General features: G+C 41.7%; 1 protein-coding gene across 2 annotated transcripts in view; it reads left to right on the forward strand.

Annotated features, from left to right (window-relative positions):
* LOC308089832 (voltage-gated potassium channel subunit beta-2) overlaps positions 1–25967 on the forward strand; it is a gene marked incomplete at both ends in the record, with an annotated part of 99233 nt that overhangs the window by 17398 nt on the left and 55868 nt on the right. Inside the window, one exon of one of the 2 annotated variants that reach the window (XM_080434761.1) lies at positions 5949–6301. The exons of the other annotated variant lie outside the window; for it this stretch is intronic. Coding sequence (XP_080290887.1) covers positions 5949–6301 — 353 coding nt within the window. Of the gene's footprint in view, positions 1–5948; positions 6302–25967 lie in introns of those variants that run through there. 2 annotated transcript variants of the gene reach the window in all.

Below are 25967 nucleotides of genomic sequence, written 5' to 3' on the forward strand. Positions count from 1 at the left end.
GAGCACCCAAAGGATGTGCAGTTTGGGTTATGCGCTGTGCACAGACAGTATATCAGGGATGGAAAGTGACTTTGTACTTGGTACCTGCAACAGTTCCAACACACACAGGCGCCCGCGCGTAGTGGACCCACAGCGAACACACACGCTCATAAATAGTTCCAAGACACACACACGCAACACACGCACGCACGACCCGCTGCGAATCCACAGTTCCAACACACGCATCATTCAGTTTGATCATTCATCCCATAGCTTGGGGCGCTATAACCATGGCGACGGCTGTAAGGCCCATAGCCCAAACTCCGAATCTCCGGCGTTGACATAAAAGCGCTATTAATAAACAGCTTACATTTTGGGAAAGTTAAAAACGGGCGTAGTCATTTGGTGCATATGCTAATGGTCAATGGCCGTGTGCAAATTCAGGTCAATTGCTCATGTGCGCAGCGTTTCATTCATAATAGGCTCTATGCACAGCACAGCAGCCATATTGGAAAGAAATTGGGCCCCTTCCTTACTTCCTTCACAGGTGTTACTAATGATACTAATGAAGGCTCTGTTCCATTTATTGTAGCACAGTGGTTCTCAAACTTTTTAATTTCAAGGACCCCCTTAACTCTGAGAGTGTACAAATGGAACCAAATGGACCCGCAACACTCTCAGAGTTACACACCCATAAGGGGCCATTTGGAACCCCCTCAAGGAACCATGAGGGTCCCTGGACCACACTTTGAGACCCACTGGTGTAGCAGAGTGTTTCCAGTGAGCCAACATGACACAATAGCAGCACCCTGACTCTGTTTGACCAGAATGGAACAGAGCCTTCATTAGTATCATTGGTAACACCTGTGAAGGAAGTAAGAAGCGGCCCAATCTCTTTCCAATATGGCTGCTGTGCATAGAGCCTATTTCCTTTGTTTACGAGCCTACTACTCACGGCCTTCCGCGGAAACATCGTCAAGTGCAAGTCCAAGTTTCATTCAATGTCGCCGTTTCCAAGCCGCTTCACAGTTCAAAGGGGGTCGTTGTCCTGTTCCACCGCGCGATCTCAAGTTTGTTGACTAATATTGTGGCCTTTCTAACAAATAAATAGCCACTGTTGGTCGGGGCGGTGTTGCAGTCTATTGTTATACTCGCGTCTCTTCTAGTTTACAAACAGTCAATCATCACAGAGATCCAAAGGTTGCATCAAACAAAATATTTATTATCTGAGCGTCACTCACTCCGTTACATAAACAAACTTTGATAATTATAAAACAAAAAAAGAGCCTGTGCGGTCAACAAACTGTGACGCTTCCCCGTCTCACATTACTCCTCCTCTGTCAGGGTGTCACCCATTCCATATCACCCTTTTCACCCAGGTGGCCTGCACCCACAAATCATTTTGAAAATAGCTGATCTACAAACTCACAGCTTGTAGATCTGCTATTTTCAAAATATTTGTTGAAAACTTGTGAAATGGGAATTTTTTGGTATATTAAAGGTAGGGTAGGTGATTTACTTTGGTTAAAATAAGTGTTAAATAGCTCTATATTCTGATACTCATCGTCTCTCCAGATCTTTATTAAACAGAAAATGCATTTTCAGTGCTCTCTCCTGATTGGCTTAAATGTTGCACCTACCTAAAAATTTACTATTTTCTGTTTACTAAAGAGCTGGAGAGACCCCTGTGACCGAACAAACGTTCTGTAGCAATGATTACTATCAGAATATAGTAGCCTACTTTAGTAGTTAAATATAGCCTATGGCTTGATGTCTTTTTCAACAGCAAACACATGAACATGTTGTGCACTGCATACTTAAATCATTTGATAAATTATGGGCACTAGTCATACCCGGTCGACACATCCGTGGGGGCATATGCGCACATGATCTGGCAACCCGGGAGGCAGTTCGTCCCATAGCTGGGCAGCCCCGTAACCATGGCGACAGTGTTTTACACAAAAGCGCTAATAAACAGCTGAGATTTGGTGATATTGAAAAACGGGCTTGGCAGTTCAGTTGGCATGGTAATGGTCAATGGCTGTGTGCAAATTCAGATCAATTGCTCCAGCCACTGAGGAGAACCGGTTGGCCTCCTCACCATGACACCATGACAGAGGTTTGTCAAATTATAGGAGGATGGGCACAAGGTTATTGCGAACGCAGCCTCCGCGCAAAGTGGAGCTTACTATGAAACCGTGCTCGGGTTGTGTCTCTGTGTCTCTGTGTGTGTCTCTGTGGGTTGTGTCTCTGTGTCTCTGTGTGTGTGCTCCTCTGAGATAAGTAAATGTCCAATTTAGACGTACCATACATCAAATGAAAGGTCTTTGAAAACTGAACACACCTGTCAAGGTTGCGTTTAAGCCCGCCCCTTCCCCCGGAAGCCACGCCCCGGAGAAGGCTCCTAAAAACTCCCCATTGAAACCCCATGTTAAATGAAAAGTGCCCGAATCGCTCCGAAATCGCTTTTTCTACCCCCCCTAAGTGGGGGTCTACGAACAAATACTTCGGGCTCGGATTTTGGCTCCGCCCCCCGGAAGTGGGTGAAACAGGCACTTCAAACACTTTGTTGAATTGTTCAAAAACATTCAAAGTTTTTCTTTTGTGAATTTGTATTTTTCTAAGATGCTCCTTTAACGCAGATTTTATTTTTATTTTTTTTGTATTTTTTTATTGGTTACTTTTTTTAAAATATTTTTTTTTAATATTTTTTTTAATATTTTTGCGTTCGCTTCCCGCGTTCGCGCGTCTTACTTGTATGTATTTAGACTATTTTGGTGTATCATGTCTTTCATATTTAATGTTTATTAAAATATGTATCAATTTGGGGATCCTTGTCATGAAAATGTTTGAGAAATGTTAACCACTTAAACTGTAGTTGACTGGAGTCCCCCAGGGGTCTATACTAGGCCCCCTACCATTCTGGGCCGAATGTTCATACTATATACAGCATCATTGAAAAGCATCAAAAGTAGCAGATCTACAAGCTCGAAACACGCCACTTCGCACTGTGTTTTGAGCTTGCAGATCTGCTACTTTTTGATGCTTTTGAATTTGAAATCCTGAAAAGTATAGCAGTTTTGGACATACAGTATGAGGTTTCCACCTGACAGACAGACACACACACACACACACACACACACACACACACACACACACACACACACACACACACACACAGTGGTCAGTGCAATACAGTGGAGGTGCTGAGCACAGTCCTTTCCCTCCAAACAGAACAAGTTCTGGATGTGCAGATAATAAAATCACTGCCAAGAGAGAGAGAGAGAGAGAGAGAGAGAGAGAGAGAGAGAGAGAGAGAGAGAGAGAGAGAGAGAGATGCTTGAGGAGGCATGATGCAAGGATTCTGCCAAAAAAGTGTGTGTGTGTGTGTGTGTGTGTGTGTGTGTGTGTGTGTGTGTGTGTGTGTGTGTGTGTGTGTGTGTGTGTGTGCGCGCGCGCCCGCTTGTGTCTCTGTCTGTCTGTCTCTGATCTTTTTCTGAATCTTTCTGATTCATTTTTAAACTTGTTTTGTCTAATTGGCACAGAGGGTATGATGGAAACTAAGGCATGGACGTTTGCAAATGTGATTCTGCAAGTGTGTGTGTGTGTGTGTGTGTGTGTGTGTGTGTGTGTGTGTGTGTGTGTGTGCGTGCGCGCGCGCGCGTGCGTGTGTGTGTGTGTGTGTTTGTTTAGTCTAATTGATATTTGCCAGAGTGGGTTTGGTGGAAAGACATGTAAAAGTATATGGAGAATAGTAGGCAAACATGTTTATCAGTGAATCGTGCATAATGAAGTGAATAAGTAGGATATCTGTCAATGCAATCAATATTATGCAAATCTTGTGCTGCTATATAGCCTCTACAGTATATATGATCCAGATTGTTGGGAGGGTGTCGATATCCAAATAAAAGGACTTTAGGCTATTATACAGAAAACCTAATTCGATGCAGCTTGCTGCCTGCACCCCGGGCCATGATGGAAATGTAGGGATCAGATCAGAGAGCGAGAGAGAGAGAGAGAGAGAGAGAGAGAGAGAGAGAGAGAGAGAGAGAGAGAGAACGGGAGAAAACGAGACAGAGAGAGAGAAAACGAGAGAGAACGAGAGAGAGAGAGAGAGAGAGAGAGAGAGAGAGCGAGAGAGAGCGAGCGAGCGAGCATCTTGCAAGCCTTCACTTTGGCTTAGATCTTCGGACCATCTGCTATAGGAGGAGCCCACAGACTAATAGAGGTGGACGTATGTATTGATCACTGATAGATAGATCCTCCTCTGGAGGAGGCAATAGGCATCGAACGGTGTGATTGGTCTGATTGGAGCCTCCGCTCAGCATGAGCCGGTGTTCTTTCAGAGGATCTACATGAGGTGAGACATTTTACCATCAGAACATCATGCAGCAGCACTATCATTATAATTATAATAATAATAATAATAATAACATCACTGTCACTGACCGCGTTAACGGGAATGACGCGCGGATGGACAGACAGACAGACAGACAGACAGACAGACAGCAGACAGTGCATGCTGGTGCATGTTTTTTTTCTAATCCTTTAGATATTTTGCGTAGAGCTTGATGTCTAGGGTATAGATTGACTGTATGAACATAGAGCTGCACGCCTCACTGTAGAAGCAAGTTCATTTCGCGCAAAAAAAGGTTCGCGTCGGCTGTATGCAAATCTTTCGCGCTAAAGCCCAGTATGTATTTGTGTGTGTGCAGATCAGAGTGACACGCAGATCAGGCAGATCAATGCCTTTCGAGGCGGGGATGTGAGACACAGAACGATGCGTGTGGCTGTGGTCGTGTCATTGCTGCGGCGATACCCTCCTCTTCCTCCTCCTCCTCCTCCTCCTCCTCAGGCTCTCCTCCTGGTGGACCTCCTCCTAACCACAGCTGCCGAAGAAGAAGAAGAAGTAGAAGAGGAGGAGAAGAAGAACAACAACACTGCAGGCTGGCCATATGAAGCCCTGTCCGTGCATGTATGTGAGAGAAGAAGAAGGACAACAAGCTAAGAACCTCTCCACTAAGACCTGGTCCTCAAGAACCTCTCCACTAAGAAGTCAGGTCTCTCCTGGTCCTCAAGAAGCTCTCCACTAAGAAGTCAGGTCTCTCCTGGTCCTCAAGAAGCTCTCCACTAAGACGCAGGTCTCCTCCTGGTCCTCTAAGAAGCTCTCCACTAAGACCTGGTCCTCTAAGAAGCTCTCCACTAAGACCTGGTCCTCTAAGAAGCTCTCCACTAAGACGCAGGTCTCTCCTGGTCCTGGTGCACCAAGAAGCTACAGGAGGAGGTTTCTGGAGGAGCTGCACAAGAAGAAGATCTGCACAAAAAACACATTCCATCTGATCAGTGATCACCAGTCACCTCCTTGCTTTCTTTGGACCAGAGAGAAAGCGTCCAGAACTCTATACAAGGCTTCCTGCAGGGCTTTTCTTTTTTGGAGGAGAGGAGAGGAGGAGAGCCCTCCTCATGTTCCTGGTTGTGAAACCTCCTCACAGAGTGTTGTTTTCTGGCCAGGGCTGCGTCACCACCACCGGAGGAGCCAGACGGAGCAGATGGTGACTCTGTGTGTGTTTTTAGGTTCAAAAGGCCTGGATTCTTGCCTGGCAACGGTATAGTGGCAACCCTGCCAACCCCCGCGTAAACTGCTGGCCAAAAAAAAACTGTCCCCAACACACACACACACACCTTCCCTGTGTGTGAACAAACACTCTCTCCGGACAATCATCTTTTTTTACTGAAACAACTTGAGTGATTGATTGATTGATTGATTGATTGATTGAACACTTAATAAGCAGTTTGCAACAACAAAAAAAGCACAGGAAAGTACAGTTCAATACAAGGTCTGCTAAGAGGATTTTAAACCCACGAAAGCCTTCAAAAGAACAGCTTTTAAAGTCACTCCAGGACGTTATATTTTATCGTCTACAGTTTCCTAAATAAACAAGCAGAACACCCTAAGGTGACAGGACAAGATGCAGGTGTCATTCGCCTGCACCGAGCACAACATGAAGAGCCGCAGTGAGGACCGGCTGTGCGGCCTCCGCACCGCGCCTCCCCCCGGGGGGAGCAGCGGGGGGCCCGGGGGTGGAGGAGGAGGTGGCGGCGGAGGCGGCGGGGGAGGAGGCGGAGGAGGCAGTGGCGGGGGAGGCGGAGGAGGAGGAGGAGGAGGGGGGACCGGAGGAGGAGGACACGGGAACAACGGGCACGGCGGCTACATGCACGTCACCCAGGCCATCTCCAAGACCGGGCCGGGGGCGCGGCCCGGCAGCCAGGGCCACGCCCACATGAAGGAGGCCATCGGGCGCCACAGCAGTATGAAGTACAGGTGAGGCTGCATGGAGGAGGGAGGGTGTTCACCTTATTCCTGGCCACGCCCAGGAAGTAGGTAGGAAGTTGGGGAGGGGTTTCCTGCTTACTAGTGTTGCCATGTCTGCTTATAGTAAGCGACTTTGGGCTTGATTCTTAAGTGTAGTTGCTTATTTTGGCTTGCTTCCTAATGTCTTTTAAACCAGTGGTTCCCACGTTTTGTTCATGTCAAGGACCCCCAGATTAATATGCATTTGTCCGCAGCCCCCCAACTGAAAATATTTTGTGACAGGGACCCCCATACGAGATTTTGTTGTTAAAATGTTTCAGAAATATCTCACTTTTTCCCCCAATATTTTTTGAAAATAGCAGATCTACAGGCTCACAACATGTTGCGATGTGACGCGTTGTTAGCTTGTATCTGCTATTTTCAAATAGCTGATGTAAAGTGTTAAAACTTAGCCTAGTCGCTTTTTTTTAGGAGCTTGTTTTCATAGACCTGGCCGCTTGTTTCTCTTGAAAAATCTGGCAACACACTGATTACCTGCGTTACACCTGCAGTAGCCTACTAGGGAGGAAGTGAACAGATATTGAATGAAGCAGCATGCAGAGAAAAACTCAATGGCGCCCCATGTAAGAGGCAATGGCAGCGCCCTGGAGAAGGCCAGGAATAAGGTGAATAGGGCTTTTTGATCGATTGATTGATTGATTGATTGATTGATTGAATACTTTATTAACAGTTTGCAAAAAAAGGTACAGTGGTACAAATTTATACAAAAGGTGCTAAAAGGATAACCCAAAAAGCCCTAAGGGCTCATTTCCATTGGGGTCCTGTGTGTTCAATTCATCGAGACATTTAAAGACAAACAATTATATGCAAAACATCATCTAGTAGTAATAAAAAAATAAAAAACTGTACAGTAAACAGTTGGGGGGGGGGGGTATTTCTGATAAACTTTGACTTTTTACAGGGACCATGCAGTTACAAATTGCAGATACTTGTTAGTGCTCTTTTATGGTGGTTTTGAAGGAGGAGTCACGCTTTTTGTTGACTGGTGGTAGGGCATTCCACATTTTAGTGGCATAGCAGTAGAACTAATTTGAGCCCTTGTTTGAGCCGATCCTGGGTTGAAAGAAATTAATTGCTGTAGTCAATTAACCGAAAATATATTGAAAAACCAATATTCAGAGCCAATAACCTACTTAATCTAGCCTCATATAGATTAATTGAATAATATATAGGGTATATAGGGTTATAGGCAATGAACTGAAAAATATATAGAAAAACCAATAGCCTTTTCAGAACCAATAACCTATTAATCTTCCTTATAAAGGTTAATTGAATATCTAGTAGCAGGTTTTTTTCTTATCCTATTGACACACCAAAAAAATTGTGTAGATTTTATAATTGCAAAATGTATTAGTCTAACAATGGTTACATGTGAACTTGTAGATCAGCTATTTTCACTATTTAAACAATAATCATTCATAATAATAATAAATAATCAGGTAAAAGTTTGAAATAATCATGATATTGATTTGAAGTCATGGCCCTGCCCCAGCAGGGCGGGGTGAACCTGCATTTTTAACTTTCATATATCGTTCCTGTCGGACACAAACCTCTCATCTCCATAATGTTTAACCTTTTGTGTTTTTTCGTCAATTAACGCCCTACTTGATCACACTCCAGCGTCACACAAAAGCATCAAAAGTAGCAGATCTGAGCTTGTAGATCTGCTACTTTTGACGCTTTGGAATTTGAATACTGAATGTTGAATTTGAATAGTGAAAAGTAACAGTTTTGGACGTTTCCACCCCGGCAGAGAGGATTTATAATTTGTAGTATGTATGACCATGTGGGATGTAATGGATTTTTTTACTAGTGGACAAGGACAACCAGTTCTTTTTTTAGGGGGGTGCGCGACACGGCTGGACGGAGAAGTATTGACGGCGCTTTAGGGACGCACTTTAGGGAATTGACGGTTTTGATTTCAGTGCAACTGCAAAGCCCCCCTTGACTTCCTGAGAAATTATAGATTAGGCCTCCTATTATGGTCATGAGTATCTGAGAAACAATCCCCCCCCCCCCCTCTCAAGAGAGCGTTGCTTAAATGTGATAAGATATCCTCTCTCGGCCCTGCTTGACGGTTCTTCAAGCGAAGCTTGACTCCTTCTGGATCCTTTTTAGTTGATTGTTTCCATTTCACAAAGACTGTGTCACTTTAGATGTCTTTGGCTATTCAACAATAGCAGATATACAAGCTCATATTAGCTTCTGGGGGGGGGGGGGAGTCCCTGGAACAAAATATTTTGAGATGGGGGTCCACGGACAAATACATATCATTTTGGGGGTCCTTGACATGAAAAAAGTTTGAGAAACACTGATATTATAGCAACATAGGTTTTTATATATTTTTTCAAAATAAATGTTAGGATTTAGAAGACATTTGTAGAATCCCCAGAAGCAAAGATTTGAGTTAATAATAAATAATGGTTATAGTTAAAAAAAAATCTAAAATGACACAGTATGCGTTCCCCGGATTGAATGGGTTAAAGTTGGAAAGCTGCATAACTCAACTCAACTCAACAAGGTAATTCCCAAGATCATAGACCTTGCAACTTGACTGCATATCCATAATGATAAAGTTCTTAAGTAACAGGCAGTTTATAAACTGTCACTTAATTCTACACACCCAATAGAATCAGAATCTATTTATAAGCCAAGTAGGCCTACTGTATGTTCAAATTTGGTGGTGGACAAGGAATTTGCTACAATATCATACAAACAATACAAAAACAAATTGCAACGCTATTAATTGCTATTCATTTGAATATAAAAACTAAACGGATAATTCACTCATAGCGAGGTCAGTCTTAACACATATTTTATGGTAGGCGGAGCCACATTCCATGCTCCGAAGTCATTTTACACTGAATCCTAGAAAACCTACTGTATAACCATATATCAATGTTAATATCTCTCATGATGTATCTCACCTTAAAGCTGAAACTTTCCTATTTTACCCCATATTTGAACCCGGTATAAGTGTTGACATTTTTACCATTGAGCTAATAGAGCCTGCCTACTTGCTCGGGGGATAAATTGAATCTTTACCATCAGGTCAAACATTCGTGTCAGATCCTGTGTCTATAGGTGAGACATGACCTTTGACACAATCTAAATGTCTCAATAGAAGAGCAGGGAGACAAAATACAACCACCCCAATTGTATAAGTTATATTGTATTGAAATACTCTACCATACAGATTGGACTGAATTACATTTTATACATAAAAAAAAAGTTGCATTGTGCCGCTTTAATGCAAAAGAGCGTATTTCTGTTTTAAAGGTTTCATCTTATAAAGTATCATGTAAACTATTGGCACGCAGAACTAGACTGTCTTCTGTTACCCCTTATGTGTAAAAAATGGACCATAAACGGCCCATCTTTTAATGAACACTCAGATTTAACAGAGCACCGTGATGGATTATAGTTTGGGATTGTTGAGGACTGGAGGATTACACGGCACAATCCCCAGCGTTAATTTATCCATTTGTTACAATGAGAGTGTATAGGCTCTGCAAATGGAACCCAAATGGAGCTGTAATGGTCCTTCTGGTTCCAGAGTAAAATGAACAGGGCTTTCCAGTGGATTAGGCTGCTATGAATAGTGGATTTTTAAAATGTAGTCCCGCTGAGATTAAAACTAAGGGCTTTACTACCATGCAGGCCAAGAAATTAGTATCATGACATGTTCCAAAGTTCCATAATCATACTGTATACACATACACAACAGCTAGTGTTCAAAAGTAACACGCATGCAAACACGCAAATCACATAAAATTTCATAAGAGCATGGGCGGCTTAAAATTCGCCGTGACACAGAAATGGCAGCGATCCAATAATTGACCAGTATGGGATCAAAGGTCAAGACTTAAATTCATTACCAGGCTCCCTAATGGGATGGCACACAGACAGTATGCATTGAACAACGATGAGAGAACGCGCTGGAGAGGTTTTTAGAAATGAGTGGAAAAAAACTCAATACAGCGCTCTCTTTTCTCTCCACCCCCTGCGTAATTGGACGGCAACTTAGCTGGCTATACTTAGAAGAGAGAGCTTTCAATTAGAGTGATCGACGGAAACGGCGCTTTGTTCCTTTTCCCTCGCACCGTTCTCCCTTCGCTCAATTGAACTTTCCTTTTAAGAAGATTTTGAAATTGGGGACTTTTGACACATTGCACTGAATGGGCAGACGATCTGAGTTTAAGCTGCAATCCCAAACTTATTTGAACCCATTAAGTGTAAGTGTAAGTGTAAGTGCATCTGTGTCATTTTTAGATTTGAGCTAAAAAGCATTATTTTACACTTTGGCTATTCAAAAATAGCAGATATACAAGCTCATAGCGCGGCACCGAGTGCCGCGCTACGAGCTTATAGATCTGATATTTATGAAAAACCTTGAAAATGTGTGCAAATCTTTGAATATATATATTTTTAAAGCGAACATTTTTTACTCAAATATTTGCTTCTGGGGTCCCTGGAACAACATATTTTCAGATGGGGTCGGTGGCCAAATACATATCATTTTGGGGGTCCTTGACATGAAAAAGGTTTGAGCACCACTGATATAGAAACATATGTTTTTCAGAAAAGTGTTTAGAAGATATTTGTAGAATCGGCTTCAGGTCTTAATGGGTTAACCACTTGAACCCCATCGTCCCTATATTGTGGGGGGCGAACATTAAAGGCAAAAATAGCAGATCTACAAATTCACAATGTGCATTGCCATGGGCAACAACAACAACACCCCTAGGCATCGTTTTTTTTTGTTGCTTTGTCTGCCTTGTTTCCTAATCAGCAGGCACTCCTGTTCCCTATCGATCAGCCAGAGTGAGTTTGTAGATTGGCTATTTAACGTATACGGATTCTAGCTTCAAAGAGCTGGACAGAACGCTAGTCCCTGAGTATAAATGAGAGATGCTTCCAACAGCATATTAAGTCTGGAATAAGAAGCGTCCACTGCTTTGATGCAAACAGCGAAAAATTATCGGTGATTTCAATAATAAATGACCTTGACCTCATAAAAGGGATCCCGTTTTTTTTTTACAGTGTTACTGTATCTACAGTCCCTCGATGTGTAACTGACCCCATTCAATCCGGGAATTGATAGTTATTTTAGATTTTTGTTTGCTATAACCATTATTTTATACTTTGGGCTATTCAAAAATAGCAGATATACAAGCTCATAGCGTGCGGTGCTATTTTTTTTTATTTTTTATCGTGAATATTAAGTGCACATCTTTGAAAATAGGCCTATATGTTATTAAAGCGAACATTTTTTAACTCACATCTTTGCTTCTGGGGATTAGTTCTGGGAAATGTCTTCTAAATCCTAACAGTTAAAGAAAGAAAACAACTTATGTTGCTATAATATCAGTGGTTCCAAGGTGGGGCCTCGCAGTCACACTTACATAATTCAATTACACTGCATGGCGTACATTTTAATTGGATCGGCCTTCTGCTGCTCCACAGCAAAAATCCTCAGTGTGTTCATTTGTAATTCTGAGAGGTTTCATCTGTATACACTCTCAGAGTTAAAGGGATAGTTCACCCAAAAACATTACTTATTTTCTATCAATTACACACCCCATGAAGCTTTGAATTCATGGATATTGTTTTTGTTTTTATCGCATTCCTAAGACAATAATTTGATGTCCGTCGGAAAAGATGCTAATGTCTCCGGTAGGAGACTCAAAGTTGACACTTTGAGTCTCCTACCGGAGAGTCCGCCGGTCATCAAATTATTGGCTTAGGAATGCGACAAAAACAAAAAAAATCTCCATGAATTGAAGTCTCCATGGGGTGTGTAATCGATAGGGGAAAAAAACTCATTTTGGGCGTGAACTATCCCTTTAAGATGCGTGTCTTCGCTAATAGAAGATGCAAGCGAGCAGCCGAACGCAGCGATACGATAGGTCCACACACACACACACACACACACACACACACACACACACACACACACACACACACACACACACACACACACACACACACACACACACACACACACACACACACACACACGCGCATCCATGCAGTTGCCAGGGGCAACACCCCCTAGGCATCGCCTTTAGTTTTGTCTGCCTTGTTTCCTAATCGGCAGCAGGCCTACTCTGCTGTTCCTTCCTCTATCAGCATCCTTCTGCATCCCAGGCGCTCTGCAGCTTGGATGAGCACCCTCTCCTCTCTCTCTCTCTCTTTTCCCCTCATCCTCTCTCTCTCTCTCTCTCTCTCTCTCTCTCTCTCTCTCTCTCTCTCTCTCTCTCTCTCTCTCTCTCTCTTTTCCCCTCATCCTCCTCTCCTCTCTCTCTTTTCCCCTCATCCTCCTCTCCTCTCCTCTCTCTCAGCACGGGGGGAGTTACTATTGATTACATCAACTTCATGCATTCTACCATTTACATGTTAAACAGTACTTAGGCCTGTCACAAACATTACATAATCGTCTAATCGCAATTATTTGAGATAATTATTTGTTGCATAATCGTCATAATCGTTTCCATGTTGAAAAATGTTCACACATTTTCAAATATTTAAAAAAGCAGAAATAGCAGATCTACAAGCTTGTAGGCTTGTAGATCTGCTATTTCTACATGTATAAAATTATCAAATAAGTTCTTTGTATATTTATGTTATTTGTCATATCTGCCTGGTGCAATTTTTGATTACAAAGCCTAAAAGCCAAACATAATATGTTCCAATATTCAATGCCCAAACACACAATTGCATCGTTAATTGCAATTAGTTGAGTGACAATTAATCGTCGACTTAAATTTGTAATCATGACAGCCCTACTTACAAGTACAGTATACAGTATGTACAGCACACTTAATACATTGGTTCCAAGGCAAGGCAGTTTTATTTGTATGGTGCATTTCAACAGCGAGGGCAATTCAATGTGCTTTATGCAGAACACCATCAAGCAAAGGAAACTCAATTATACACCGATATGATGAATACAACATCAAATAAATAACAGATACAATTACAGTGCAGAAGAGAAAGAAATGTACTTATATACTGCATGTTCTGTTTTGTAACTGTAAATTGCAGATACACATACATACAGTGCAGTGCACTCACGCACGCACGCACGCACGCACGCACGCACGCACGCACGCACGCACGCACGCACGCACGCACGCACGCACGCACGCACGCACGCACGCACGCACGCACGCACGCACACACACACACACACACACACACACACACACACACACACACACACACACACACACACACACACACACACACACACACACACACACACACACACACACACAGCATATGGACGTCGCGCTGCGACGCATTGTGAGCTTGTAGATCAGCAATTTTTCGGTGCACGGCACGACACACTTCTAAATGTCTAATCCTAAACATAACCCCAACGTCTTTTCCTGATCGTAAACGTATCTCTAAACATCTATTTTTAACCATAAAACGTGAGGTACGTTGTGAGGACCACACCCACCCCCACACACACACACACACACACACACACACACACACACACACACACACACACACACACACACACACACACACACACACACACACACACACACACACACACACACACACACACACACACACACAACATAGCCTATACTGTACTGTACATACATACATACACACACACATACAGTACATGCTGTATATATTTAGTTCTGTATAACATGCCTTCTAGCTAAACACCAGACTGCCATGCAGATGCAGTCATGTGACTTGATTGCAGTCAGTCAGTGTCTTGCTAGATTAGCTTATTTAGATGATTTAGATTATTTGCATATAGATCTGTTGCATTGTTATTATAATGCATCAAACGCTAATCAATCAGTCAGTCAGATGTTACCTAAAGAAAGTAAGTCGTGCAGATGGGCCAGCTATTAGGGAGGAGCTCCTTATGTGCCAGTGTGTGTGTGTGTGTGTGTGTGTGTGTGTGTGTGTGTGTGTGTGTGTGTGTGTGTGTGTGTGTGTGTGTGTGTGTGTGTGTGTGTGTGTGTGTGTGTGTGTGTGTGTGTGTCTGTCATTACTCATTAATCCATGCAGACTGTCAGTTCATGGATGACTGCACCTGCTGCTGCTGTTAGCCTCCACTGACTCTCATCATCCTACTGTCTAACCCTATATACTCCATCCATCCATCCATCCATCCATCCATCCATCCATCCACCCCTCCCTGCCTTTCTCTCCATTGCACTCTCTCTCCCCTCCCTACCTCCCTTTCTCCCTCTCTCTCTCTCTCTCTGTCTCTCTCTACCTCCATACCCCCTCTGTCTACTTCTGTACCTCTCTCTCTCTCCTTCTCTCTCTCCATCCCTCCCATTCTACCCCTTCCAGCCTGTACTCTACCTCCTTCCCTCACCATCTCTCTACCTCCCCTTCCCCTCCCTCCCTCCCTCCCTCCATCTCTACCTCTCATGCTCTCTCTCTCTCTTGTTACACCCAAATCCTTTTACATCTTCTAGAATACCCTGTTTCTGTGCTATTGTATAGCATCTCTCTCTCTCTCTCTCTCTCTCTCTCTCTCTCTCTCTCTCTCTCTCTCTCTCTCTCTCTCTCTCTCTCTCTCTCTCTCTCTCTCTCTCTCTCTCTCTCTCTCTCTCACATTCCTCAACATTCCTTTCACTCTCCATGGTCAACATTGTTACGGTGCACTGCACCATTCTCTGTCCAGCATATTGAAGAGGTCTGGATGTGTGTGTGTGTGTGTGTGTGTGTGTGTGTGTGTGTGTGTGTGTGTGTGTGTGTGTGTGTGTGTGTGTGTGTGTGTGTGTGTGTGTGTGTGTGTGTGTGTGTGTGTGTGTGTGTGTGTGTGTGGTCAATTTCCATACATAAACAATAGCTACAGTACGTCGTTCACATGCCTTTAAGTGAGAGTTTGATGAAAAAAAGCCACTATCTCTGAATTGAAACCGACTCAAAATAATATTCCGTAGGGACAGGTCTGGTGATTGGGTGTAACCCCCAAATTGGGGGTCCAAATTGGGGCAAATATATATTTGGCTGGGGACCCCCCCCCACCAGAAGAGAATATTTGTGTTAAAAAAAATGAAATGTGAAATTATTCAAAATGTCATTGTTCTAAACCAATGTTTTAAATCCTAAGAGTTTTCTGAAAAAAACATATGTTGCTATATAGCTAAAATCAAAAAAATACAAGGATGCTTTCCCGGTCTTAATGGGTTAATACTGGAGGGCGGCCCGCGTTTCCTGCTTATTATGGTTCATTTATATATCAGTGATCATTCCCCTACACTGTCTGTCCCCGTAGGCCAGGAATAAAAAGGAACAAAAAGGTGTCCCGCCCCCAGATTTTAGGATGTCAGATTGATGTATTATTGTGCCAGTGGAAATGACTCTGAAACGTTAGTTAAAGGTGTCCACGAGGGCCTTATTAATCCATCAAGACCGGGAACGCATCTGTGTCACTTTAGATTTCTTTGGCTTTTAAAAAAAATCTACAGATCTACAAGCTCGTGAAAATTTGTACAAATCTTTATCACATTTTTAACTGAAATCTTTGCTTCTGTGGGTCCCTGGAACAAAATATTTTGAGATGGGGGGGGGTCCACGGACAAATACATATCTTTTTGGGTGGTCCTTGACATGAAAAAAGTTTGAGAACCACTGATATATACTGTAGCAACATGTCTTTTTTCCTAAAAAAAATGTTTTGTAGAATCCCCCAGAAGCAAAGATTTTAGTTAAAAATGTTTGCTTAAAAAAAGAAGAACATTTTTCAACAACAAAAAAATAGCAGATATATGAGCTTGTAGATCTGCTATTTTTTAATAGTCCAAGTATAAGATAATGGATACAGTGGTTACAATCTGAAATGACAGATGCTTTCCCGGTCTTAATGGGTTAACCCGAGTGGTTCTGGGTTACATTTATACCCACATACTCAAACATGAGCAAACATTGAGAGTCTCAAAAAGAATCGACCTGCGAGAGTCCATTTTGACACCGTCGTCACGATCAAATAGACACCGGGGGGTTTGCGTTTGTACATTATTACCGTCTAAAATCTACATAGATGTGTTTTGCCTGCAGTGCATGGCATTTGCATTGACTGACCTTTTTAAAGCCGTTTAAGCTAAAGCTCTTTAAAGGCAACTTGAGTTGGTTGATGGACGCCACTCACTGAACCCTTCCTGTTGTGATTATGAAGCGGTCCCTTTTTAATGCTGTAATCCAGGACTTATTTATTATGAATGGAACGTTACTTAACGTTTAATATTCACCGCACCCGCAGTGAATTATCTGTATGGTATACAATATTGTGCTTGGTGTGGACAACACGTTACAATATGTCACTGTGCGAGTCAGAGCAGTGACTTTACAATTGCACACTGTGACACTTGTACAATGTGACACGAGGCAGAGCAGAATGTAGGACACAAGTGCAGGATGACGCAGAGGCTGACCGGGTCGATTGAAAGTGTTTATTAACTCAATACCTGGAAATGCCAACTAAACAACAGAACTCATGACACATAACATTTCACAATGAACGTGCAACCAAATATAAGGAACAGGGGGGTATAAATACACAAGGACTAACTAGACACACACAGGTGAACACAACAAGACAATCAACACTGGGATAGGCTGGGGGACTAAGAGGACACAGGTGGAAACACTGGCCAATCACAAGACCGGTTAGACAAGGCAGGTACAGAACTACAGGTGCAGACAGGAAGGCACAGAACAAACTAGAAAAAGTGCTCCTCGGAGCACAGGTCTCCGCCAGGTCAGGTACGTTATTCTGGCCTCCTGGTGGCGCTATAATAGGCCAATGTGAAAAGGGTGCCATTTATTGTTAGGTCTTTCATGGCAATCAGACACTGCATTCATGATTTGAGGCATTTTGTTCCAAAAATGTGTTTTGCTAAATTAGACCTGCTGGTGGCGCTATAACAGGCCAATGTGAAAAGGGTGGCATTTCTTCCTCGGCCTAGTGGGAATGTGCGTGTGAAATTCACGGAAATCGCAAGCTGCGTGCATAGTTTGAGGCTTTTTGTTCAAAACGGACCAATCCTGCAAACTTTGGAAGCCAACCATAGGCAATGAGGATGGAATATGGGAAATCGGACAGATTCGTGTTGATCACATGACTATAGAGATACTGTGTATCGATTTGCATGATGTTTGGATAAAATCTGTAGGAGTATTGTAAAAAAAATGGTTTTGCACAAATTGGCCTCCTGGTGGCGCTATAACAGGCCCATGTGAAAAAATTGGGGCAGAGGTTCTGAATTGGCATCCAGGGAGTGTGTGTGCACAGTTTCGGAGCGACCGGGCCAACGGTGCCGGAGATTAGCTGCTAACACACAGACAGGACGGACACACACACACACACACACACACGGACGGACGGACAGGGGCGAAAACATACTCTCTCGCCATGCCTTTCGGCCTGGCGGAGACAACTACAAAATAAGAGTACAGAAAACCATCCGAAGAAACAATGAACATAAGAAAACACAGCAGTAGAACAGAACTAGTCATGGATCGTGACAACACTATATGTAGTCTATAATTTATAGTTGCAATATATAGTACCCCCCACTCCCCAAAAAAAAAAAACATTTTAAAATAGCCGATCTACAAGCTCACAATGCGTTCGTGATGCGACGCATTGTGAGCTTGTAGATCTGCCATTTTCAAAGGATTTTGATACATTCTAGACATTTGAAAACTTGTGAAATGGGACATTCTGCATAATGAGTACTTGCTACTTTTGGTACTTTAAGTACATTTTGATACCAATACTTTTGTACTTTTACTCAAGTAATTTTTTTTATTCTGGACTTTTACTCGTATACAGAGTATTTCTACACTTTTACTTTTAACCACTGCTAGACATATACTCTGCCAGCCAGACACATGCATCAGGAACCTCAGTCACGTTTTTTTTGTAACGGTAAGGAGGTCAAACTGAAGGAGATTGTCTAGCCTAGTTGTAATTTCCTCCCATTCACACATGCTGTGTGTCTATAGCGAGAGGCTGAACGCTGTGCTTTTCAGGAACGAGACATTTTGTCCTGATGAATAATATACTGTAGCATCTGTTCTGCCGGAGCCTTATTGTTGCAGCTACACACCTTTGATTGATTGATTGAATACTTTATTAGTCAGAAATGTAAACAGCACGTGGTACAGTAAGACATTAAAGCTTAAAGGAGTACACAAAAAAGTCCTACCATTGTGGTCCTATATGTTTTCAACTCATAGCATACACAAATTAACACAATAATACATGTCATCAACACACACAAAACACTATGTATAAAAGATATGTGGAAATTACATTGACCTCCCCTTGTTGTGGTCTCCTGATGGACAGTTTTGAAATAAACCAGTGTTATACACATCCTTTAATGTTACACATCCTTTAATGTTACACATCCTTTAATGTTACACATCCATCCATGTTTGTTCTATATCTGGGTGGTACCAGATCATGGCTGCTCCCTCTAGTATTGTGGCTGTGGGTGTCTCTCACTTTGGAGAAGTAGTTAGTCAGGTATGAGGGTATTGAGGGCAGCCGTGTAGGCTGGAATACAATTTGGACTGGGCCTGGCCTATGCTGTGCGGGCCACATGCTTTGCACGTGCACATTTTTAAAATTAATGAATGATTATTATTTTTGCCTTCAATGTCCTCAAAATGTTAAGTCAGGTGTCTTTGAGATTGACAGGTGTCACGATGTCAGGGCGGTCCGGTTGATTCCCAAATATAAACTATAATTCAAACGACCATAAAACAACAGTAACAACACACTCTCCCAGCCTATAGCACCATAATACTGTGTTGATAAACTACTGGTTCCGTGTCAACCTCTCACTTTGTCACTCATAGCAAGTGAGAGTGCACACACACACACACGCACGCGCACACACGCACGCGCGCACACACGCACACGCACACTTTGACACGCAGCCAGGTAGAGCCGGAGATCGAATGGAAAACCTCTCCCGTTTTTTCCCTAAAGCGGGCCTCCTGAGCCACTGCTGTCCCAGATCTCTGGATTTAGAGAGAGATTCAGTGGAGCTGGTGAATCTCACCTGCTTGCCTCTCTAGGCCGTTACACTGTAGTAAAAACCCTCAGTGTTACTGTCTGTTAATTCATCCAATTATAACTCTGAGAGTTAGAAGTAGGTCAGTCGGAGAGGCTTATTGTCTGCATCAGCCAATGCGCTAGAGTAGACGATCTGGGAGGTGGAGCGCAACACCTACCATCAGCTCCAGTGGTGGAAAAAGTACTAATTTTTTTTAACTTAAAGTAAAAGTATCAATACTGCAATGTAGATATATTCTGTTACACGTAAAAGTCCCGTATAAAAAATTTACAAAAGTGTTTGAATCAAAATGTACTTGAAGTTATACAGTGCAGGTCCACAAATAACGATTTTTAGCAGCCTCTGCTGGTCATTACCGTCACTGCAGGCCGTTAGTTTATTCCTCTGTTACCCAGAATTCCATTTGTTTTCACCGGAAGACGGAAGCGTTTCAAAAAGCGTTCTTTCAATTGTTTTATACGATCTGTGGATCGTTTCTCTTAGCCAGTGGAGCTTTAGTTACCGTGAGCTGTGTTTTCTTTTTCTGTTGTTTATCGATCTTCAAATCATACAATCTCTTAAAATCAGCGTGAGACTCCCTTTTGTTATTAGCGCGGTAGTTCCTGGCCAAACAGGAAACCGGTGCGGTAGTTCCTGGCCAAACAGGAAACCGGTGCATTTCCGCTTCCGTTTTCCGGCTACATGACGTCATTTTCGCGGGAAAGACACCCCTATCACCGTTCAATAGAAAATATATGTATAAAAGGCTTTCGGGGGTGAAATTCATGGAGTGGGTGTTGTGAAACTTTTGCCACTCACAAAAGATATACAATTTAACTTTAGTTTTGTTGAAAAAGTTACCTAGTATTACTTTAAAGTACCAAAAGATATTTAGAAAATAGCAGATCTACAAGCTCACAATGAGTCGCGATGCGACGCATTGTGAGCTTGTAGATCGGCTATTTTCAAATGGCCGAAATGTATATGGGGCTGAAGCGATTAATGTATGTTTTGTAATAATAATCCAAATCTACAAAGTAACTAGTAACTAAAGCTTGCAAATATTTGTAGTTGAGTAAAAGTACAATATTTGCCTCTGAGATGTAGTGGAGGAGAAGTAAAAGTACTGAAAATTGGAAATACTCCAATAAAGTAAAAAATACCTTGCACCACAGCTCCGAGTATACTTACCGCATGACTTCCCGCACCCAAGCCGTGCTACTCATTCGCTGAGTTGGCGGTGCCTGGGATCAAACCCATGAGATGGATGGATTGATCGACTGAATGCTTTTATTAGTCAGAAATGTAATCAGTGAGTGTGTACAGTCAGACATTTAGGCTAAAAGGATAACAAAAAAACTCCTGGGGACTTGTTTCCATAGTGGTTCTATGTATTCAATTCATCAACATAGCATAAATAATTAACACAATAATGCATGTCGTCAACAAATACAAACACCATATGTACAAAAGAGAAGATAACATTACATTTACCTCCTCTTGTGGTCTCCTGATGGTTTTTTTTTCAGGCCAATTTTGAAAGAAACCAGTGTTTCACATCCTTTAATTCATTTGTACGAGAGGTAGAAAAGGATGGATTTATCCATTAATGAGATTTAGAAAAGGATGGATTCCTCCATTAATGAGAGTTAGAACAGGATGGATTTATCCATTTCCCAAGTCTGAGAGCTTAATGTCTGAGAGGCAAATGGACCTGTAAAGGTTTACGGGTCCATTTGCTTTACATCTGTGCTCTCTCACAGTTAAATTAACATAGAGGATTCTTATTGCTGTGATGGATGTTCCGTACCGTAGGGTGTGTGAACAACCCAGTGGCTCTTGGACTGAATCCCGACGGGGCAAAAAACAAGAGGGTTCAGGTACCGTAGGCTCGCCAACATTTGCACCCGCAGTGAAATCTCACAACTGGAGCAATGTGAAATGGTTCAGTGGTGTAAAGTAAAAAAGTACATTTACTCAAGCACTGTACTTAAGTACAATTTTGAGGTATGTTTACTTTACTGGAGTATTTTCAGTTTTCAGTACTTTTACTTCTACTCCACTATACATCTCAGAGGCAAATATTGTACTTTTACTCCACTACATTTATTTGAAAACTCTAGTTACTAGTTACTTTGTAGATTTTGATTATGATTACTAAACATGCATTACCCATTTCAGCCCTATATACATTTCAGCCATTTGAAAGTAGCAGATCTACAAACTCACAGAGTCACAATACGTTGCGATGTCGATGTGACGCATTGTGAGCTTGTAGATCTGCTACTTCCAAAAGATTTTAATACATTTTAAACATTTGAAAACTTGTGAAATGGGACATTTGAGTACTTTTTCCACTACTGCATTTGAAATGGTTTTACTTCAGATTTTGAGGGGCTGTGTGGTTGAATTACTGGGTCAGTGAAAACGTGGAGGATGGATGTGGTCTGAATAATACAAATGAGAAGCAGCAAACTGCTGAAGGTTTTGTTTTTTTATGAGACGTTAAGACAGTAAATTAAGGAACCACACTGAGAGAGAATCCATAGCGTTGCTGTCGGACAGAAACCTCCTATCTCCATATTTTAACTTTTTGTGTTTTTTCCCCCCATAAATTAACGCCCTACTTGATCATACTACAGCGTCACACAAAAAGCATCAAAAGTAGCAGATCTACAAGCTTGAAACGCGGCGCGAAGCGACGCGTTTCAAGCTTGTAGATCTGCTACTTTTGATGCTTTTGAATTTGAATCCTGAAAAGTAACAGTTTTGGACATATGAGGTTTCCACCCGACAAAGACGATACGATGTGTGCAGTACAAGTACAGCAAAGAAAACGAAACACACAAGCGAGGATCATATCAAAGGCAAAATTGCACTCAGTTGCTGGATCGTTGCACATTAGGTTGACTAAAGCATTATTTATTCACAATTAAGGGAGAAATAAAATGCCAACGGTAAGACATCATGATGGCAGTAATTGGAGCAAGTGTGGCCTGTTATGTCATGAATGGAGAGGAAATTGGCTTCACAACTTGAGCTCAAGGATACAATCCGGAACTTGTTTTCATGAATAGAATGTTATTTTAACCAATCTGTGTGGTAGTCGAGTGTTTTAATACAATATAACTAGTTATTAGTAGTATGGCGCGGCATGTGGCTCAGGGGTAGAGTGGCCGGTAGAGCGGCAGGATGGCAACCGTGAGGTTATCATTTATAGATGTTGCATCGCGACGTGTTGTGAGCTTGTAGATCTGCTATTTTCATAACATTTTAATACTTTTACTTTTTGTACTTTTAAGAATATTTTGATGCCAATACGTTTGTACATTTACTCAAGTAACATTTTGAACACAGGCCTTTTACTTGTAACAGAGTATTTTTGTAGTGCTACTTTTACTCTAAGTAAAATATCAGAGTAGCCTACTTCTTGTCACCTGGTACAAGATGGACAGTACATAGTGGATGATGGTGGAGTCATACACACACTGCTATTTTAATGTCTATGAAGTTTTGATACATGGGTAAAGAAGGCAAGCTTGACTTACACAAAAATGGCAAAGGAAACAAATGAAAGGAAACAGAAACAGAGACATTTTATGACAATGGTTATCGGCTAGGACTGGTTGTCAATGTCAATAAAGTTATTTGAAGCAGATGGTCACTGTAGACTGTGCCGGCCATCTCATGTTGACCACCGTTGCTAATAAAACGGCCCCCACAGGGCCCATAAAAGCTATCCAATCCAATCCAATCCCTTTATTGTATAGACCAGGCGTCGTTAAAATCGCCTCGTTCCGCTAGGGAGAGTGAGATAATGGACATTAAAAACTTATGGATTGTGGCTTTAAAAAAACTACCTGAATCAGGCCAGCTATGATTAGCACTATATATAACTGTGGAAAAGGAAAAATAGGGGCAATTTGAACAATCTACATTTAGCTTTAAGCCTCCACTTCTTTTTACCATTTGGTATTGTTGTATTCCACACCCCAGTCCCTTAAAACAGGGGTCTTCAACGTCTTTTTCAGGCGAAGGACCCCTTAGCTGGGAGAGAGAGATGAAGTAGGGACCCCCACGGCACATTGTATAAAACTGTGTTGCAAATTAATCTTTTTCATTTCATAGATGACTCATCTTTTTCATAGATTAATGTTTTTTGTTTATTTGAGACATGTACCCTCAGTACTTAGTAAACTTGACCTTTGACTTGGTCTGCTCCTTCTTTCCCTCTACACCAAACCACTTTGCCGAAAATAGCCGATCTACAAGCTCACACGCTGCATTTCTGGGCTAATGTTCCTTCAGAATAGGGATGCTAGGGTTCAAGTGGTTAACGTAAAAAAAAAAAGAATCTTATCACACAAAGATTTGGCGGCCCCCTCTGTAGCAACTCTGAGGACCCCCTAGGGGTCCCGGACCCCCTGTTGAAGACCTCTGCCTTAAAACATGCATACAGTACACAGCCAGTGTAAAAAAAAACATGGACCCTTGCGGGTTGGATTAATAGTTGGCATTTCGCTTGTGCATGTTTAATCCAGTAAGACCGGGATTGCATCTGTCATTTTAAGATTTCTTTGGCTATTCAAAAATAGCAGATCTACAAGCTCATAGCGCGGCACCGAGTGCCACTCTATGAGCTTGTAGATCAGCATTTTTTTTAAATTGTGGAAAATGTTTGCAAATCTTTGAATATATGTACAGTATATGTTTTAAAGCGAACATTGTTAACTCCGATCTGTGCTTCTGGGGGTCCCTGGAAAAACATATTTTGAGATGGGGGTCTGCAGCCAAATACATATCATTTTGGGGGTCCTTGACATTTTTAGATATTTAGCCGTGGACCCCCATCTCAAAATGTTTTGTTCCAGGGACCCCCCTGAAGCAAAGATTTGAGTTACAAATGTTCGCTGCTATAAAATACATATATATTCAAAGATTTGCACAAGATTTTTCAAAAATAGCAGATCTACAAGCTCATAGCGCGGCACTCGGTGCCGCGCTATGAGCTTGTAGATCTACTATTTTTGAATATAGCCAAAGAAATCTTAAAATGACACAGATGCGTTCCCGGTCTTAATGGGTTATCGCACGATGTACAGAGCATGCCTCAGTGCACACACAGGATAACAGTTTAATTAAAGTGCTCTTTTTGTTTGGCATTGTAAGCACATTCTGTGCTTTGCATGCTGTGCATTATAATACAGCATTACACAGTATGAATCCTGAGTGTTCATTTAAAGCCATTCAATCCGGGAACACATAATATATACTGTGTCATTTTTGATTTTTTAGCTATAACCATTATTTCATGCTTTGGGCTATTCAAAAATAGCAGATATTGAGTGCCGCGCTATGAGCTTGTAGATCTGCTATTTTTGAGATTTGTGCACATATCTTTTTAAGTGAACATTTGTATCTCAAATCTTTGCTTCTGGGGATTCTACACATGTCTTCTAACTTTTTCTTTTTTTTTTGTTGAAAAAAAAACCTATGTTGCTATATCAGTGGTTCTCATGTCAAGGACCACCCAAAATGATATGTATTTTCCCGCGGACGTGGTATCCCAACCCCGTAAATGCAATTTCTGTTCTACTAAACAACTGGAGAGATGGGGAGAACACTGTTACTGAACAAACGCTCTATAGCAATGATTACTATCAGAATATAGAGATATTTAACACTTATTATAACAACAACAACAAAAAAACCTACCTTTAACACTGATTCACCATGTAATAACTGTATTATGCACACTGGTACATGAAGGGCTGTCACGATTATGACCTTTTTACTTGACGATTCATTGTCACACAAATAATTGCGATTAACGATTTAATTGGTTTGGCATTGAAAGCTGGAACATATGAATAAAGATTGTATTTCTGTTTGCCTTTTTAGGATTCTTAATCAAAAATTGCACTGGGCAGATATGACAAATAACTTCAATATACAAAGAAATGACTGGCATATTTAGTAATTTTATACTTTTAAAAAAATAGTTAAAATAAGGGAAACAGCTGACCTACAAGCTTGTAGATCAGCTGTTTCTGCTATGTTTTATATTTGAAACATTTTTCAACATGGACATGATTATGACGATTATGCAAAAACATATTGCGATTATCTGAAATAATTGCGATTGGATGATTATGTAATAATGGGGACAGGCCTAATATGAACATACAGTAATCTTATACCCTCTAATCCGGTTAAAAGATGACATGCATTATAACACACATGACATGCATGGTGATAAATAATTTATCACCATTTATGTCATGTGTGTTATGATTATTATGTATGCGCTGTGACTGTGTAGCAGATTGTTATTCAGTATTCCAGACCCTGGAGTGTTGTTTGCTACACAATGGTTTGTAGGCCTATTGTAATGTTTGTTCATGTATGATTCTATTCATTAAAATGCGTCGTTGGTGTAAAGTAACCAAGTACTCAAGTACTGTACTTAAGTACAGTTTTTACTTTACCGGAGTATTTCCAATAGTCAGTACTTTTACTTCTATTCCAATATCAATTTTCAATAATGTTTT

The sequence above is a fragment of the Gymnoscopelus braueri genome (assembly GCF_963280865.1).
Source record: "Gymnoscopelus braueri genome assembly, chromosome: 8".
Classification (NCBI taxonomy): domain Eukaryota; kingdom Metazoa; phylum Chordata; class Actinopteri; order Myctophiformes; family Myctophidae; genus Gymnoscopelus; species Gymnoscopelus braueri.